This window comes from Pseudophryne corroboree, chromosome 3 (assembly GCF_028390025.1).
Source record: "Pseudophryne corroboree isolate aPseCor3 chromosome 3, aPseCor3.hap2, whole genome shotgun sequence".
NCBI classification, from domain to species: Eukaryota; Metazoa; Chordata; class Amphibia; order Anura; family Myobatrachidae; genus Pseudophryne; species Pseudophryne corroboree.
In genome coordinates this window covers 703,508,952-703,527,913 of record NC_086446.1, presented here as the reverse complement: position 1 = coordinate 703,527,913, position 18,962 = coordinate 703,508,952, and the positions used below count along the sequence as shown (strand labels likewise).

Below are 18,962 nucleotides of genomic sequence, written 5' to 3'. Positions count from 1 at the left end.
AATATACACAGGAGCCAAAATAATAATATCCTTATGACATAAATACATGTAATATATTACCATCATTGGCAACATTTCAAATCATTTCCAGGGGCCCTGCTGGTGAGCTGATTCATCTCAGCTCATCACTTGCAGCGGAGGACCTGTGGAGAACTACAAATCCCATCAAGGCAGGTTCCCACGATATAAATTGAGCAAACTTCAATAAATATCAATGTACAAAGCCCCAAAAATAAGACTAAAAGAAGCAGAAAGAGGAATTCTAAAGTGTGATTAGTCAGTAATGAAAAACAGGAACATTGGTAGTTACATATTATCTATTATAAGAGCACGGATTGCTCCGAAGTGGCCCTTGGGCCATCAGGATGAGCAGTAGTTTGCCTTTCTGAGCACCGTGACATCTGCTGTTGATAAGTATCATCTTATTATGCTGTCATTCCAGTAACTACTGTAACATTGTTCTGTATTAAGATTATACAATTCTTTTTTACTTATTGATACATTCTATCTATCTAGTGGCGGCTGCAACCCTGACCACAGTGCAGGTGGAAACCGCTTAGCACACATATATATACATGTTGTGATGTATGTAATATATATGTTGGCAGGTCTCCCCGGGGATCAACAGCGCTGTGTATCAGGCGCCGTGCGACCCTCGGGACTCAGCATTAGGCTTTACACTCCTAACCCCGCCCCCAGACTCATGTGAAACTATCTATTGAGGCTTGCCATAATATCCCTTTAATTCAGGACATCTATGATTTAAACAGTCTCTGTGGCTGGATAAACTGAAGACAGTAGTTTACCTGATTGTAATCAGCGACTGAACATGCATATATCATTAATGCCCCAGATTAAAGGAATATTATGAGTATATATATATATATATATATATATATATATATATACACACACACACACACATACATACATACATACATGCATACATATACAGATGGAGCCCTCCTCATCTTTGCCTTTAATAGGATTGAGACAGGGCAGTCAGACTTAATCCCCTGAGTATTGTTCTTTCTGTATTGTATTGCAGCTGAGAACAATAGACGAAAGGCTTATGCTAATAAACCTTGGTGCACCTAGGCGCAGCAGAGAAGCCTAAATGAGCGTGGCTCCATCGGTAGGTAGATAGATAGATAGATGTAAACATGTTTGGTGCAAGAGACAGAAAGTTTCTCGCACCACATGAACTCAAGTAGTTTATACATTCAAACTATTTCCAGACAGACGTTACTTTCAGCGCATACATCATTTGTTCTGGCACCTGAAAGTATATCTGAACGTCTGAAGTGCCCTGTGCCCACCTCTATAAATGGCCTAGGTCTGTCTCCTAAGCAGCGATATCCTTTATCCTCCATAGATTCTAAATGAATGGATCAACAGAAGCTTTAATCTGGGTTAGGGACTCCCTGCATTGCTGATCCTCATAACATTGGCCTGGGCAGAGAAATGACAAGACATTAATAGAACTTTCATCCTGTACCAGCTTTGTACAGCAAATAAACTGCATTCTTAATGTGATTAATTCAGTTCTCAATGTCTAATCTCTCAAGTCTCCAAAAAAAAAACAGTAGGACACTGTGTTCCAGTTGAGGGTACGTACCAGCTTATGCAAATTATACATGTCAATAATTTCTATTCGGAAAACTTGGTAAGTTGCTTATAAAAATAAAGTGAGCGGTGAGTCACAGGGAAAGTGAACGGTGGCCTTTATAGCATATGATAATGCAATAAATCATAAATGTATAACAAATAGATTTCCGTATTTATCACCTGTATCTCCATCACTTTTAAAACCAGTTTAAGGGGTCTATTTACTAAGCCTTGGATGGAGATAAAGTGGACAGAGATAAATGACCAGCCAATCAGCTCCTAACTGCCATGTCACAGACTGGGATTGAAAAATGACAGGAGACAATTGACTGGTATTATATCTCCGTCCACTTTATCTCCATAGTAAATAGACCCTTAAATCCTGGTGGGTGAAAGGGGACTGGATATAGGAATAGTGCAGCGTATGGGCCATGGGAGTCATCTGGGGGCCATCCTGTTTTTCTACCATTCTTTTTTGTTCTTGTATTTCTCATAGAATGGGACTCATGCTCTGTGAAGCACTGCTAGAGGTATTATAATCAGAAGGCACCGAGACGAAACAAGATCAGGCCAGAGGTACCACGTATATTCTACAGTAATGACACCAAACGTCTCTTGAGAAGGACACTTCTTATTCCATGAGAAGTGCACGGTTAGACTATTATCAATGTGCCCGTGCTTATGTGTCACGCTTTCTGCTAAGGAGTTAACGTCACCATTCAAGTAATGTTTGCCTTCACTATATGTAAGGAATGTGGCAGAGATTAAGGCTCAAGGTTAAAAGGCATCAAACCACTTCCCCCATATTGAACCATGCATTCTGGCAGTTTTCATCACTGTTCTTTTTTGAGATACAGTATTGCGGAAGTTCCATGTGGTTGGATGGGGAATGCTGGTAGACATTGTATTATTCCGCAGATTTTTTATGGGATACAGGGGGGATATCCAATTACCCCCGGTAATTTACCGGGGCTAACTGTCCCGCTGGGGGCTAGCTAATTAGCCCCGATAAGCCGGCGCGGGCCGCAAGTTATTGGGGATTTTGTTTTACCTGCTTCCGGCAGGCGATGCAGAATCCCCGGAAACAGCCCCGTTTTCATCCGAGGGAGAACGTTTTTTTTTTGAACAGGCGATCAATCTGGATAGCCTGTAAAAAAAAAAAAAAAAAAATTGGTGAAACATCGGAAAAAAGTCAGAATAACGTCAGAAAACGGACGTTTTCCGGACCCGATGTTTTAGCGGGGATAATTGGGTATCCCCCACAGACAGAGTTTTGATTGGATTTTTGATTATTCTTTTTTTTTTTTAAGATTGTTTTTGCCATATTTTAGATGGCTTTGGGCCATTTCCCTACGTAAAAAAAAAAAAAAAAAAGTTTCTCATAGGACTCTTACAAACTGCAGCAGGTTTTTCTCCTAGATTTTTATCCATCGATTTTGTTCTCAATTTGGACAAAGTTTTCGTGTCCCTGAAGCATCACCATAGCATTACGCTGGAATAAACATGCTTCACAGCAGATCTTGGGGTGATGGGTACGTAGCATTTGGGTTATGCCAAACAAAGCTCCGACTGCTGAGTTCAAAAAGAGTCTTTCTCCACTTGGTATGGTGGTCTCCCATAAGCTTGGTGAACTTCCATAACTGGTTTTCTGTTATGCCACACTCCAACAAAGTGCAGATGTGTGAAGTGTACGAGCTATTGTTGTACCTGGGACAGGCCTCCCATCTCTGCCATGTTAGACTGTTTGCACTAAACAAGTAGGGAAACTCTTAAGCCGGGTACACACTAGACCGATCACAGACCAATATGTAGTTTCCAGCCAAATCGGAAAACATCATATTGGCCGGATGGTTCAGTGTGTATGCCCAATATGCGTGCCCCAGCCAACCAGAACATATCATTTGCAATGCTATGCAGCATGGCAACCCCCGTGGCCCCCAGCATTGCCAAGTGTGTATACACTTTCTGATGCAGGGTCCCGTCGCCCGAGATATTGGCCGGACACACATCCCCATATGGAGTACCCGCCTTTACAGACATATTCATTCTGAATTAATTAAAAACATTTTAAATATCCACTGGTGAATTCCAAATAATTATGTTACCTCTGAAGACGAAAGATTGCCTCAGGGTTTATTTATGTGTGTCCGAGGGTAAATACACTGTATACTCAGGCAATGCCTTTTCTACTCATAAACAGTCTTTGGACTTTTGATTAATTAAATTGCAGAGTATTTTGTGTGGTCAATGATAAAAATTCCAAAATAAATCCAACTTGGCTCCATAGTGTACTAAGATAAAATGTAGAAAAATAAATAATGCCAAAGGGGAGTGAATACTTTTTAAAGCCAAAGTAAATGTATGTAAGACATAATTCTTCACTAGGAGAAAAAATACTAAAGTTTGTTATCCAAAACACAAATTACATCACGAAATCTGTTTAATAGCAATGTAATAAATACGTTTAATAGAGAGGATTATTCTGAAAGTGTATGAGCCAGCATATGGTGCTCAATGACATAATGGGCACAGAGTATAAAAAAAAAATGTAAACAAAAAGACCTAAATGTTTTGCATATTATAATTACTTCAAGAGGTGCAATTTGCTATTATCAGGCTCTGGACCTTATACAGAGATGAAGTAGATCACTGCATACGCAGCCAGACCTGCATCCATCTCCGCACATGCTGGGGGCCGCCCAATACAGCATTCGTGAGGCTGCCTCCTGATGCGTTCGCAATAATATTGCAGATGCATCAGAACAAAGGGTGAACCCTGGCTGTGCTGTCAGACAGTTCGCCGCCATTTTTTAACCGAAGCGGCTGCATGTGACGTCACGCAGCCACCCCGAAAACGGTCCCAGTTCGCTGCTGTTTGGCATGCCCCCCCTCCCAACACTGCGTTGCCACCCCGCGAACGCCCCCCCCCCCCCCCTTCCCCCACCACTGTCAATGTGGCATTTGAATCCATCGTGGATGTATGGGGATGCGGCCACTGTGCATGCACAGTTTGCCTCCATCGGCAAACTGTGTTGCGGGCCGCATCAGCGACCGGGTCTGAATGACTACCTCTATCATTTAACAGCTGTTTCAAACTATAGTGTCAAAGAAGAGGCTAAAAGAAAAAAATAGTATTAGATTTAAAGTGCCAGTTATTTTAAAGGCAAAACCCGCTTAGTTTTGCCTCTAAAATAATTGCCGATTTAAATTTAGTATCTCACCAGAACACGTGACCAGTGAAATTGTATAAATGACCAGCAGCTGCAAAATAAATAATATACTTCACTACGTATGAATCTAAGTGTAAAGCACACCATAATTCTCCAAGGTGTGGGGGGACAGGTTCACTATATTCATATAATACACTTCCGTGGACATTTTTTTTTTCATGATAGTTAAATGTACTAAAGTTCCTAACTAATTAGTGTAAAGGTTCTTTTAGTTTTTAGATATTAATATATGCAGCCTACAGTATTTGGTGTGTGACCATAGTCACAGAAAGTTCCCAAAAGGTGCTATCTGAAGTACAAACATGTTACATGAAATGAAACACAAAAATAAAATTATATATAAATACACACACACACACACACACACACACTAGGGTGATTCAACAAGTAAGGAAACAAGACCTCTCGCGTGTGTGTAATGGTCTCTATATCATTCTAATTTACCGCCAGAGCAGGTACACCACTGCTTCCCCTCACGGCCATTAGACCACACCTCATATCAGTCACACTCTCCTAGCATCAGGGTTAAGATGTCCGGGCTGGCGGACACATGGTTACACATTGATGTGCTTAGTGTGATCAGATTTCTGTGTCTTAAGGGCACATCAGCAGCTGAAATTCATCGCCAACCAGTCAAGGTGTGCACTGAATTCGTCATGCACGGAAACAGGTTTCCACAGGTTCCCACAGATAATAAATTGATTGAAGACGCCCCTAAGAGAAAGGAGATTCGCAACGAATGGTGAAGTTCAGCCAGCCATTATGTCCTGGCTTCAGGCACGTGACAATGATTTCTCCTATGATGGGATAGATGCCTTGGTATACCATTAGAACAAATGCTTAGACGTGTATGAGGACTATGTGGAAAAATAATCTAGGCAACGGCCATATTATACGCACGAGTAAATGTACGAGTTGAATATATTTTGCAACAAGAGGTCTTGTTACTTTATTTATTAAACCTTCCTGGTGTAGATATGAATACAGTGTATGTTGATTTTTGACAGTGAAGTTCTCGGAAAGGTTCCCTGGTGCCAGCGGCAAGTGTTATAAAATGAAAGATGAAAGTAATGGAAAACAGATAGTGATATAGACAAGTATTAGAGATTATTGTGTATTCATGGTAACCTGTGTGTTTGCTACATAAACTACAGTACACTGTCTTTCAGCTCACAGTGACCCTGCATATCCGAATGTAACACAGCTACAATAGCTAAAATGTCAACCATTGCTCATCCTAGTCTTCATATATAAAAACATTCTGTAATACACTATCTTTCAAATTGACTAAAATATCACGGTTCCATTATTTGCCGCTACTCTCCTTCTAAAATAAATAAAAATGAATGAATTCAGGAGAATTAAGCAAAATAGTGATAACAAAACAAATAACTCATTTTCTATACTTCTGAATCTTCACTATTCTATCTAACAAATTTCTCAGAATTATAGAGCTAAAGAGTAAAAACAATGGGGTAAACTAGCTTTTAAAAAAGGTAGCTGGTTTACTGTAAAACATGCGAAACACAAGCTGTAACCAATAAGACGCTTGCTTTCATTTTCTAGAATGTCCTAGTGTTATAATCTGTATGGTTACTATGGATTATAGCACCATTTACCTTTTTATTTATATCTGCGCCAGTTTTCACAAACACAGTCCACGATTGTGTATCCCACTGGCAATGCAGTGTTAGGGAGAGTTGTATCAAACCTTGGAAAGCGATAAAGCCTACCTCCCAACTTTCGTGAGCAGGAGGTTGGGACAAGTACGTGCACCAAAGGTGCGCAACCGAAATTAGGGTGTGTGGCTGAGCAACAAGGGGGCATGGTCTCGCAGGAAACCCATAATACCCATACCCATAAGCCACGCCTCCATTTTAGTCATGCTGGGTGTTTCCCCAGTGCTCAGAGAGCTGCTGCACAGCCTCCAGCCTCTCCCAGAGCTGGCACAGTGTGTGTGTGTGTGTGTGTGTGTGTGTGTTATCCATTCACCACAGCGCTGCATAGAGAGCAGTGGTGTCAGTCTGTACCGCCAACCTCCCTTCTCCCGTGGGACACTGCGGCCCATGAAGGGAGGGGGGGGGGGGGGCAGTGGGATAGTGTACGACTGTCCCAAAGAAATAGGGACAGTTGGGAGGTATGATAAAGTACCAACCAATCAGCTTTTACCAGTAAATTTTTCAAGCACTGCATGCAAAATGGCAGTTAGGAGCTGACTGTTTGGAACTTTATCTCTCCACTTTATATCTCTCCAAGCTTTGGAAATCTCCCCCAAGGTATAAGTGTAATTGAGAATTTAAACATTCTAGGTTTATTATCCTGACCGGCGACAGTTGGATTTAACATCCAACCATTCCACCAGCTGCTAGAAAAACTATACTATAATAAATAAATACAATTTAGATGAAAGTCAATAGCAATTGCCTAATTGTGCAATACAACAGTTGAGCGATTCTACGCAATTCGAAAAAAAAAAAAAATAGGACTCTTAATTATTGCCCATAAATAACCACAGAACATTGGATCCGTGAGATCTGGAGTCTTGTAATGAAGATTTTTCGCAACCTCTTGCGGCCAGGTACAATACCCTTATGATTCAGCCGTGTAGTATTATCGGTACAGCCATGAGCTACAGCTCGCTTTGATTTGCCTTTCTTGTGCTTGTGTACCACTTGAGGAGAGCGGTACCAGCTGTACTGGCAATGATGCACAGAGCTCCAGCAATAGTCAGCCAGGTGGGAGTGTGGTGAAGGAACAAGGCCTGGAATATAAAAGCAAAGACCACATCCATCGTCCTCATAATAGATACTGGCCCGGCCTTCTCGATCTGCAATGCTTTCACAAGAAAGATCTGCCCCCCCAAGCCTAGAACACCTATCAATATCAGGAGCCACCTGTCTAGTCCACAGAAGGGCAATCTCCATTCACCAAGGACAAACAGTACGATGACGCACTCAATGAGACCGATAATAGCGTAGTACCAGATGGAAAGCAAGTAATGCACGGACTTCCCCATCTTTCTCAGCACCACCATAGTTATTGAGGCACCTATCGCACATCCCACCGCAGCGATGGTTCCCTTCAATCGGTCTGAGTAATCCTCCTCAAGGACAACAAGGTCTGACCCAAACAAAAATGGTGGACGGGCTATCAGAACCACTCCTGTTAAAGTGAAAAGCATAAACAGTATATCCCAGACTGTGCACTTCTCCTTCAGGAATATGCACGCAAATATGCAGGTGAAGGCCGGGCTGCTAAATGTGATCACTGTGGCGTCTGCCAGCGGCATGGACTGGACAGCATAGTACAGCAGTATCATGGCGCTGGAGCCAAGAAATCCTCGCAGGAAAAGGAAAATCCTTTGATCCTTGGGTCCCAGGAAACCAACCCTGTCATTTACAAGGGAGAGAAAGAGAATTAAACCTAGGACCAGAGAAAATACTGTAAAAAAAAATCTTGAAAATCTACAAAATTTCATGGGTTGAGAAAACATTCTCTGTAGCATGGTGAATTGCGAGCAAAATAGCTGTAACCCATAGCAACCCCACTATAATTGTTATTTCAATAGCAATGTTTATGAAAGCTAAACTCTTGATTACATGTTACAGAACATCTGTATACTTGGGCAGCGCAGTTGGTGTAATGGTTAGCGTTACTGCCTGACAGCACTAAGCTTGTGATTTAAATTCCCACGACGACTTACTATGTGGAGTTTGTATGTTCTTCCTAGTGCTTGCATGAGTTTTCACAGGGTACTGTGTTTATCTGCCCCATTCCAAAATTATACTGGTAGGTTAACTGGATCCCTTCAAAGTGTGTGTCTGTGTGTGTATATTCTTTGTAAAGTGCTGCATGAATATATGAGCGCTACATAACAGAAAAAAAATAACTTAACTCCATTTTAAATAAGCCATTTGGGTAACAATACGTTGTAAGGTGCTGCTCTAATAATATTCATTATGCAAAAATATGACCCATCCATATGGGCGCAGTCTGGGGTGTGGTATTAAAGGTCGACCACACTTAGGTCGACAGTGTCTAGGTTGACCACTATTGGTCGACAGTAACTAGGTCGACAGGTTCTTTAGCTCGACTTGGTCTAGGTGGACAGGTCAAAAGTTCGACATGAGTTTTTTAATCTTTTGGTGTCGTTTTTGCCGTACAGTGACCGGTAACCCCAATTAGTGCACCGTGTCCCCAGGTTACCGTTTACAATCCACGTGGACTACGATTGGGAAGTACAAAAAGAAAGAAAAAATGTGCAAAACTCATGTCGACCTTTTGACCTAGAGAGCCTGTCGACCAATAGTGGTCAAGCTAGACACCGTCAACCTAAATTTTGTCGACCTAGAGAACGGATATCCAGTTTTCCATGATGTTCATCCTCAGCTATCTGTAGGAATTAATCAGTGAAATGTATTTCACTATATATTTTTGGACTGCTGTGTATAATGTGGCACAGCCAAAAAGCCTAACTAAACTAGAGACCATTATTTCATATACTCCTCTGACTAATGAGAAGACTTCCTATTTAATATATGCATAAATGGCATATATTGTATATATTATTTTAAAAGAACAATAATCCTGATAAATGTACAGTACTGGGCAAAAGTTTTAGGCAGGTGTGGAAAAATGCTGCAAAGTAAGGATGCTTTCAAAAATAGAAGTGTTAATCGTTTATTTTAATCAATTCATAAAATGCAAAGTTAATGAACAGAAGAGAAATCTAAGTCAAATCAATATTTGGTGTGACCACCCTGTTACAACTCACCATATGCTGTGCCAGGGGGTACTTTTTCCCAGCGTGTTTCCACGCTTCAGTATGTAAGGGCAGAATGCCATATAACTGTGGTTTATCCTATAGCACACACTGCCTGCATTCTCGTTAAAACGGTATACCCCCTATTGTTGTGGACATTAACAGGACAGTATATTGTATGTATATCCTGCACATACTGTATGGTGACTCCCTCATGCTGTATGTGTTTGTGCCTGCCTGGGAATATATTTCTACCTCTGATATATTTCTTACAAAATGTCTGTGATATATGTATTAGGTGTGAATGTACTGCTATTGCACTAAAGGGGGTAAGGTCTTGTTGTCAAGTGTGTGCCCAGCCAGGCAAGGTGTTCTATGTCTATCTGGCTGTGTGATGTACAGGAAGTCAAAGCTGACACCCCACACAGCCCCCATCTATCTCCTCTCCCTCACAGGGGGTGGTAGTCATGTGACCGCCGGTCGGCTGACCGACAGTCACATGACCTCCTCCGTGAGCCCGACGGCTCACTATCCCGATGGTCGGCATGCCGACCAACAGGGACTATTTCCACTCGTGGGTGTCCACGACACCCATAGAGTGGGAATAGAACCCGTGGCGACCGCAGGTCGCCACCGAGCCCGCCGGGATCCCGGCGTCGGTATGCTGCCGGGATCCCGGCGTCGGTAAGGTGACCGGCGGTCAGGAGACCGCCGGTCACCCGTACTACACCCCTCACAGGAAGCCCTGATTACCTGAATGGCTGCTGACATCACAAATGACTACAAGGGGTTAATGGGACTCATTTTATGGCCCAGGAAATCCAACCTCCTTATCACCATAATTAGGTGTCCTTTGCACTTGCAGGCCTTTTCTCAGACAGCGAGGCACCTAAATCCGCAGGGGTGAGGTGCGGAAAAACAGGCTCCCTCACTGTTGTGTAGCCAGCCCTTTCATCCAAATCACACAATATCAGGCCTCAGGGGTGTCACCACATCAGGTAGAAACAGAGGTTTTATAATGGCAAACACAGATTTCTAGAGGAGTTGTTGCTCTTGGTCTGAGGGACAGGAGGTGTGAGGTACTGTTGCCAGGAGATGTGAAATCCTGTCAGCCTGCCATTTGGGGACCTGACACTGCGGAGAGGGCCAGTATATGCAGCCAAGCATTTGCTCCATCTGGAGCTGTCCTAGGTTCCTGGCCTAGTGTGCCGGCCAAAAGCCGGGTGACTTCCCAGCGCATCCTACTCTCGGGAGTAGAGGACCACACAGGCCGCGCGGTCAGGATCAGCAACACGGATACCAGCGCCCTTCCAGCAACCAGCAGGAGTCTCCCAGTGTGCACGATTTCAGCATACATATTCCCTGAGGTGATTATTGACTGTCTAGGGTGTAGTTTATTTGCATGGTTCTTACTTCTAATTATCTTAAATGTACCTTGATACTAATGCTACATGTTTTATATTGTACATAGTGTTGTTACAGTTTTACATGTACAGTATATTTGGTGTGTATGTAATAAAGGTGCTCTTGTACCTTGCTATTGCGTGCTTACTACTGAGATCCCAGAACCCATAGCGACCACGGGGGCCCATGCGGAGCTGTGAACTCAGCCTTTCTCAAGGCGGAAATGAGCAAACGGCGAAAATAATGCACATATGAACCCGGGGTCCTCACACACCCTTTGCCTTCAAAACAGCATCAATTATTCTAGGTACACTTGCACACAGTTTTAGTAGGAACTCGACAGGGAGATTGTACTAAACATCTTGGAGAACGAACCACAGACCTTCTGTGGATGTAGGCTTGCTCAAATCCTTCTGTCTCTTCATGTAATCCCAGACAGACTCAATGACTGCCTGCCCCCCCCCCCCCCCAGCGACCGCGTCTGCCTGTTAATCAGGCAGAGGCGTAGCTCAGGGGCACATGCGCAGTTCTGACCCGATCGCTGCGCTGCGATAAACTGCAGCGTGCGATCGGGTCAGAATGACCCCCAGTGTGTGTTATATTTCAAATGATGTGACTTAACAACAAGTACTAACAGAATGTGTACTAACTGTTCTGTTCCAATGTTTTTTATATTTTGCTTTTGTATCTTACTTGTAATAAATTAAACCTGGAAGCACAAATAGCATCTGGAAAATACAGCGAATGGCGCTGATTTCCACCGAGTGCAAATTTTCAATCTTCTTCACCAACAAGGAGCTCGATGAGAAGAAGATGGCGGACAAGATGGTGTAGCCGAGGCCGAGCCCTGGACAAATGCATTTCCTTTTCCCTGCAAAACATACAACAGGATATGGGTTAATACAGTCATGATAGGGATGGAGACTGACACATAGCCAACGCAACATTATTGGGTATATTCAATTCATGCCTGTTTTTCCGACAGTCAGAAAAACGGCATTTGTCGACAGTTTTAGGTCGAATTTGCACTATACAATGAAAGTGCCTTTTTTCGACTGTTTAAAAAGACCGGCACTTGTCGGAAAACACGTGGATTGGCGAGTTACTCACCGATCCATGTGTTCCTGTCGAAAACGCGTCTGTTTACAACAGTTTGCCATTGATGCATGTCGAATCTGCATTTGTTGGAATGCTGGCCGTTTCCGGCCAGCATTGAATAGAGACGTGTCGGATCCTTTCCGTCAGAGAGGATCTGACGTCGATTGAATATGACCCTATGAAAGTATCTGTGCAGATTAGACAGTACACTCCGTACTGGGGGCCTGATTCATGTTTAGAAGAAAAGCAAAAATAGCAAAAGTATAGCATTATAGGGGTGTTAGGGTTAGGCACTAGGGGGGTGGTTAGCCGCAGCCGCCACCCCTCAAAATGTAGCCATAGCCGCCACCCCTTAGATTTAGCCCTAGCCGCCACCAACAGAGGGTTAGGGTAAGGGGGGGAGGGTAGTTAACCCCAACATCTGTCAGCATTCTACCATTCGGGATGCCAGGGTTGCATACCAAACACCGGCAAAATGTATCATATCGGAATACACTGTATCATAACATTTTGTTTTCAGATACAGTTGCTATTACACACAGAATATAGGCATGCTGCATGTCATTTTAAACAGCAGAAGCTGCTTGTGCATCCTGTTCGTATCGTTTTGCTTCTAAAATGAAACAATGTGAATAGGATGCACAAGCAGCTCTTGCTGTTTAAAATGTAGCATACCTATATTCTGTGTGTAATAGCAACTGTATCTGCATACAATTATTATGCTACAGTGTATTCTAGCCAAACAGTGTAACAAATTTTGGTATGCTGATACACAGTCGCAATTAGGCACAGAATATAGCCATGCCACATATCATTTAAATCAGCCTAAGCTGCTTGTGCATCCTGGAGGACTGGGGTTGATTTAGGATGTGTGTTGCTTTAATCATGGGACTTTTGGGGTACAATAGGTAACTTTTTCTGACACGGTGGTCCTCCTATACTAAAAGACGCTTTCCAGTTATCAGACATTTTCTAGTCTAAATACCACAACAACTCGGATCCAATATGCAGAAGCCGGGAAATAGACACGCCATTACATTAGCTGAGTTCTGGGAAATAGACGCATATTTGTAATGTCTGATGTGGTGCGATAATTTTCAGGGTGACATTATCGTCTCTCATTACATCCCGGTTTTGATTTTCGTTGATAAAAAAAACATTTAATTAAAAAAAAAAAAAAAGAGAAGAACTAACAATATATAATTTTGTCAATAAAACATTTTCCCTTCATTAGTCACCACTACCACAATAGCGATCGCAGGACAGCTTATAAGGGACATTGGGGGTAATTCAGACCTGACGTAGCAGCAAACTTGTTAGCAGTTGGGCAAAACCATGTGCACTGCAGGGGGGGGCAGATGTAACATGTGCAGAGAGAGTTAGATTAGGGGGGAGTGTGTTCAAACTGAAATCTAAATTGCAGTGTAAAAATAAAGCAGCCAGTATTTACTCTGCACAGAAACATAATAACCCGCCTGAATTACCCCCATTAAACGTGTGATTGCAACCTCCCACATTCAGCAGCTATCGCTGAATAAGACTACTGCCGGCAATTCTCACCAATAGCTGCCATCACTGGTAGCCCTTGATAAATAGCAATAAACCCCAGCTGTTTTCACCAAAGTTAAGGCTTTACGGTGCTTAATAAACAGACCAATAATTCTCATATTAATTACATATTAAGGTTGTTTTGCCAGAGATCTGCAAGTAAATTACAACATATGCATTGAATGCATATTGACATTTGAACTGATTGCCTTATGTCTTATTTCAACATACAAAATACACCGGCGTAGGAATATACACAGCATTCCATATTTTCTGCCAATAACTAAATACATAATGAGGCTGTCTACATGGTACGATGAATGCGTGACTCCACATCAACAGCTTAATAATTATACAATGTTTGAATAAGAAATCTGCAACTCCAAGTTCATTTTTATAATTGGCAATTCTGGGAAAATGTTAATAAGTGTTGATGTGTGAATACGCCCGCTGCAGATTACACCCGTCACCTCAGTCCTACATATTAAATGGCAATAAACAAGGTGGCATTCAGCAGACAAAAATCACCCCAGTACTATTCAAGTCAGCATGCTACACTTAGAGAATGCGTTTTTCAGCGATGTGCCGCAAAACATCCCCTTTGGGCTGAGCGCTAAAGCACAATTTAATTTCACAGGCCAAGATTATCAACATATTGCAGGTGTCCAATGATGTTTGAAAGAGTGCCCAGTAATTTGGCTCCACAAAAAGTACTTGCAGCTTGCATCAGTCCTGAGCAGGGAGTGTGGTATGAAAGTCAACAGTCAGAATATCAACATGGACGTTAGGTTGACAGGGAAATGTTGACATTCATAAATGTCAATATGGTTAAAATGTCAATTATGTTCAACAGAATGTTAACAAAGTTTTTTTGCTTTTGTTTTAGTTTTGAGTCTACTGTGCATGCTCAGGTGCCCGGAAACATGGCGTCTGCCAGTGGCAGGTCCAGAGGTGGTTCTGCAGCGCAGTCCAAAATTCAAATAGGGGAGCCATAACCCTAACAGTTGCCAAACATTGGCGGCTCTTTTTCCCTTTTAATTAGATATACAAGACAGATAGGGTATCCAAAAGTGGCAATGCCTTAATGCATCCTGGTAGCCCACCTCTTTAAGGGGAGAATTCAGTTAGCACTGTGGGGACGTACTGTAGCTCCCGGGACTATTAAATTGCACGTGAGGTAAATCCGCAACTAGCGGACCTCTGCTCTTACGCTCCTGCGAGCAGAAACTTGTGTTATCTAGTGCCTCAGGGCAAATTGCGATGTTACCGTGTCTGGTAACAGCATTGTGTCCGGCACTTAGCTCGGAAATGCAGTTTACTGTGACTAATTCAGTTGAATAGCTCCGGGCACTTAACCTGTGCACTAGATCCACATGGGATATGTTCACCAACCTGATGGACGGGAAGCCGGTAGACGCGTGACAGACACCACGGGTGACCAGTGCCGGAAGACCGATTGCCAACATCCCGAAGGTAAGTATCAGGGAGACCTTTAGGGTTAGGTCTCAGGAGGAGGGGAGATTAGGATTATGCACAAGGGGGGGGTTTAGGTACTGTGGGGGACGGGGGCGGTAGCCATAGCCGTCAAAACCCTGAGGGTCAGCCCTAGCTGCTACCCGTGTGTGTGTGTGTGTGTGTGTGTGTGGGGGGGGGGGTTAGCCCTAGCCACCACCCCCAGAAGGTTAGGGTAGGTATGTGGGGTAAGAATACTTACCCCTTCCGCCACTAGGATCTTCAGTGTCGGGATGCCGGTGTTAGTCATGTGACCGCTGGCATCCTGACTACCGGGATAGCATACCACACCCATCCCCACAATACTAATTGAATTGTCCCTTAAACATTCTATTCTCAGCAACAACAGAAAAGTAAAGACATGCCTGCCTCACACACCTGAAGGAGTCACTTGTTATAAATCACTGAAATGTGGATAATCTTGGCACGGTCTGGCTGATTTTAGGATTATTCATCAATATTAATGCAAAATAAAATACATTTAATTCGCAATCAATATCCATTTAGTGAACTGACCACAAGTTCACAGTTAACGCTAATGAAACTGATAAGTGAAAAGGTACTGCCTGACTCTTATGCCTGGCAGAACTTGTGACATATGAGCCAATGACCTACACAGTTCAGCATTACTCAGCAATGTTTCCTGACTACACTGTCATTTACTAAACCTGTAGGGTAAAATCATTCCCCAGTAACTACATGTATGTAAAACGTATAAAAACTGCATATACAGAGAACCCTGCACTCTCCTTATAGTTTCATTCACCTTAATACTTTAATATACAACTGGATAAACCCCAATGTATATGTATATTTGAGCAGGTGGTCACAGCCCACTGCACCCCAACCAAGCTATACACTGTATGCATTCTTTTCTAGCTATATTAGATCAGCACAGAGTGGCCAATGCAGCCTTATATATTCCGTCATACTTGTCATGGTCAGACAGCTAGAACAGATCCCATCCCTGCATTTATTGGACCATGTTTATAGGGAATGTACACATTTTGCTAGAGATCAGGGTGACCTATGTGCTCTATGACATCTAGATTTTGTGTTCTTCATGTTCGTATTTTTTAATACAGGTTGAGTATCCCTTATCCAAAAAGCTTGGGACCAGCAGTATTTTGGATATGGGATTTTTCCGTATTTTGGAATAATTGCATACCATAATGAGATATCATGGTGATGGGACCTAAATCTAAGCACAGAATGCATTTATGTTACATATACACCTTATACACACAACCTGAAGGTAATTTTAGCCAATATTTTTTATAACTTTGTGCATTAAACAAAGTGAGTCTACATTCACACAATTCATTTATGTTTCATCTACACCTTGGGGGTCATTCCGAGTTGTTCGCTCGGTAAAATTCTTCGCATCGCAGCGATTTTCCGCTTAATGCGCATGCGCAATGTCCGCACTGCGACTGCGCCAAGTAAATTTGCTATGCACTTAGGAATTTTACTCACGGCTTTTTCATCGGTCTGGCTATCGTAATGTGATTGACAGGAAATGGGTGTTACTGGGCGGAAACAGGCCGTTTTATGGGCGTGTGGGAAAAAACGCTACCGTTTCCGGAAAAAACGCAGGAGTGGCCGGAGAAACGGAGGAGTGTCTGGGCGAACGCTGGGTGTGTTTGTGACGTCAAACCAGGGACGACAAGCACTGAACTGATCGCAGATGCCGAGTAAGTCTGAAGCTACTCAGAAACTGCTACGAGGTGTGTAATCGCAATATTGCGATTACTTCGTTCGCAAATTTAAGAAGCTAAGATTCACTCCCAGTAGGCGGCGGCTTAGCGTGTGTAACTCTGCTAAAATCGCCTTGCGACCGATCAACTCGGAATGAGGGCCCTTATACACACAGCCTGAAGGTCATTTAATACAATATTATTAATAACTTTGTGTATTAAATAGAGATGAGCGGGTTCGGTTTCTCTGAATCCGAACCCGCCCGAACTTCATGTTTTTTTACACGGGTCCGAGCGACTCGGATCTTCCCGCCTTGCTCGGTTAACCCGAGCGCGCCCGAACGTCATCATCACGCTGTCGGATTCTCGCGAGGCTCGGATTCTATATAAGGAGCCGCGCGTCGCGGCCATTTTCACACGTGCATTGAGATTGATAGGGAGAGGACGTGGCTGGCGTCCTCTCCGTTTAGAAATTAAAATAGATAGGAGAGTGAGAGTGAGACACTTCATTTACTTACTGGAGCTTAGGAGGAGTTATACTAGTGACTGATGACCAGTGACCTGACCACCAGTGCAGTTTTATAATTTATTATTATTTAATAATCCGTTCTGTTCTTGTTCTCTGCCTGAAAAAAACGATACACAGTGACTCAGTCACACTCACATACCATATCTGTGCTCAGCCCAGTGTGCTGCATCATCTATGTATAATATCTGACTGTGCTCACACAGCTTAATTGTGGGGGAGACTGGGGAGCAGTTATAGGTTATAGCAGGAGCCAGGAGTACATATTAAACAGTGCACACTTTTGCTGCCAGAGTGCCACTGCCAGTGTGACTGACCACTGACCACTGTGACCAGTGACCTGACCACACTGACCACCAGTATAGTATATTGTGATTGAATGTCTGCCTAAAAAAGTACACTCGTCGTGTGACTTGTGTGGTGTTTTTTTATTCTATAAAAATTAAAAAACTCATTCTGCTGACAGACAGTGTCCAGCAGGTCCGTCATTATATAATATATACCTGTCCGGCTGCAGTAGTGATATATATATATTTTTTATATCATTATTTATCATCCAGTCTATACTAGCAGCAGACACAGTATGGTAGTTCACGGCTGTAGCTACCTCTGTGTCGGCACTCGGCAGTCCATCCATAATTGTATACCACCTACCCGTGGTTTTTTTTTTCTTTCTTCTTTATACATACTACATCTCATTATCATCCAGTCTATATTAGCAGCAGACACAGTACAGTACGGTAGTCCACGGCTGTAGCTACCTCTGTGTCGGCACTCGGCAGTCCATCCATAATTGTATACCACCTACCCGTGGTTTTTTTTTTTCTTTCTTCTTTATACATACTACATCTCATTATCATCCAGTCTATATTAGCAGCAGACACAGTACAGTACGGTAGTCCACGGCTGTAGCTACCTCTGTGTCGGCACTCGGCAGTCCATCCATAATTGTATACCACCTACCCGTGGTTTTTTTTTCTTTCTTCTTTATACATACTACATCTCATTATGAACCAGTCTATATTAGCAGCAGACACAGTACAGTACGGTAGTCCACGGCTGTAGCTATCTCTGTGTCGGCACTCGGCAGTCCATCCATAATTGTATACCACCTACCCGTGGTTTTTTTTTTCTTTCTTCTTTATACATACTACATCTCATTATCATCCAGTCTATATTAGCAGCAGACACAGTACAGTACGGTAGTCCACGGCTGTAGCTACCTCTGTGTCGGCACTCGGCAGTCCATCCATAATTGTATACCACCTACCCGTGTTTTTTTTTTCTTTCTTCTTTATACATACTACATCTCATTATCATCCAGTCTATATTAGCAGCAGACACAGTACAGTACGGTAGTCCACGGCTGTAGCTATCTCTGTGTCGGCACTCGGCAGTCCATCCATAATTGTATACCACCTACCCGTGGTTTTTTTTTCTTTCTTCTTTATACATACTACATCTCATTATCATCCAGTCTATATTAGCAGCAGACACAGTACAGTACGGTAGTCCACGGCTGTAGCTATCTCTGTGTCGGCACTCGGCAGTCCATCCATAATTGTATACTAGTATCC

At 42.9% G+C, this 18,962-nt stretch overlaps 1 protein-coding gene across 2 annotated transcripts in view; it reads right to left on the bottom strand.

The window, feature by feature from the left end:
- Positions 1 to 4,567: 4,567 nt before the first annotated feature.
- Positions 4,568 to 18,962, bottom strand: part of SLC35G1 (solute carrier family 35 member G1) — a 74,848-nt gene continuing 60,453 nt past the window's right edge. For both annotated transcript variants that reach the window (XM_063962086.1, XM_063962087.1), the window contains exons 2-3: positions 11,698 to 11,875; positions 4,568 to 8,227 (exon numbers count right to left, since the gene is read on the bottom strand). In XM_063962086.1, coding sequence (XP_063818156.1) covers positions 7,468 to 8,227; positions 11,698 to 11,875 — 938 coding nt within the window. In that variant the 3' untranslated portion in view covers positions 4,568 to 7,467. The remainder of the gene's footprint in view (positions 8,228 to 11,697; positions 11,876 to 18,962) is intronic.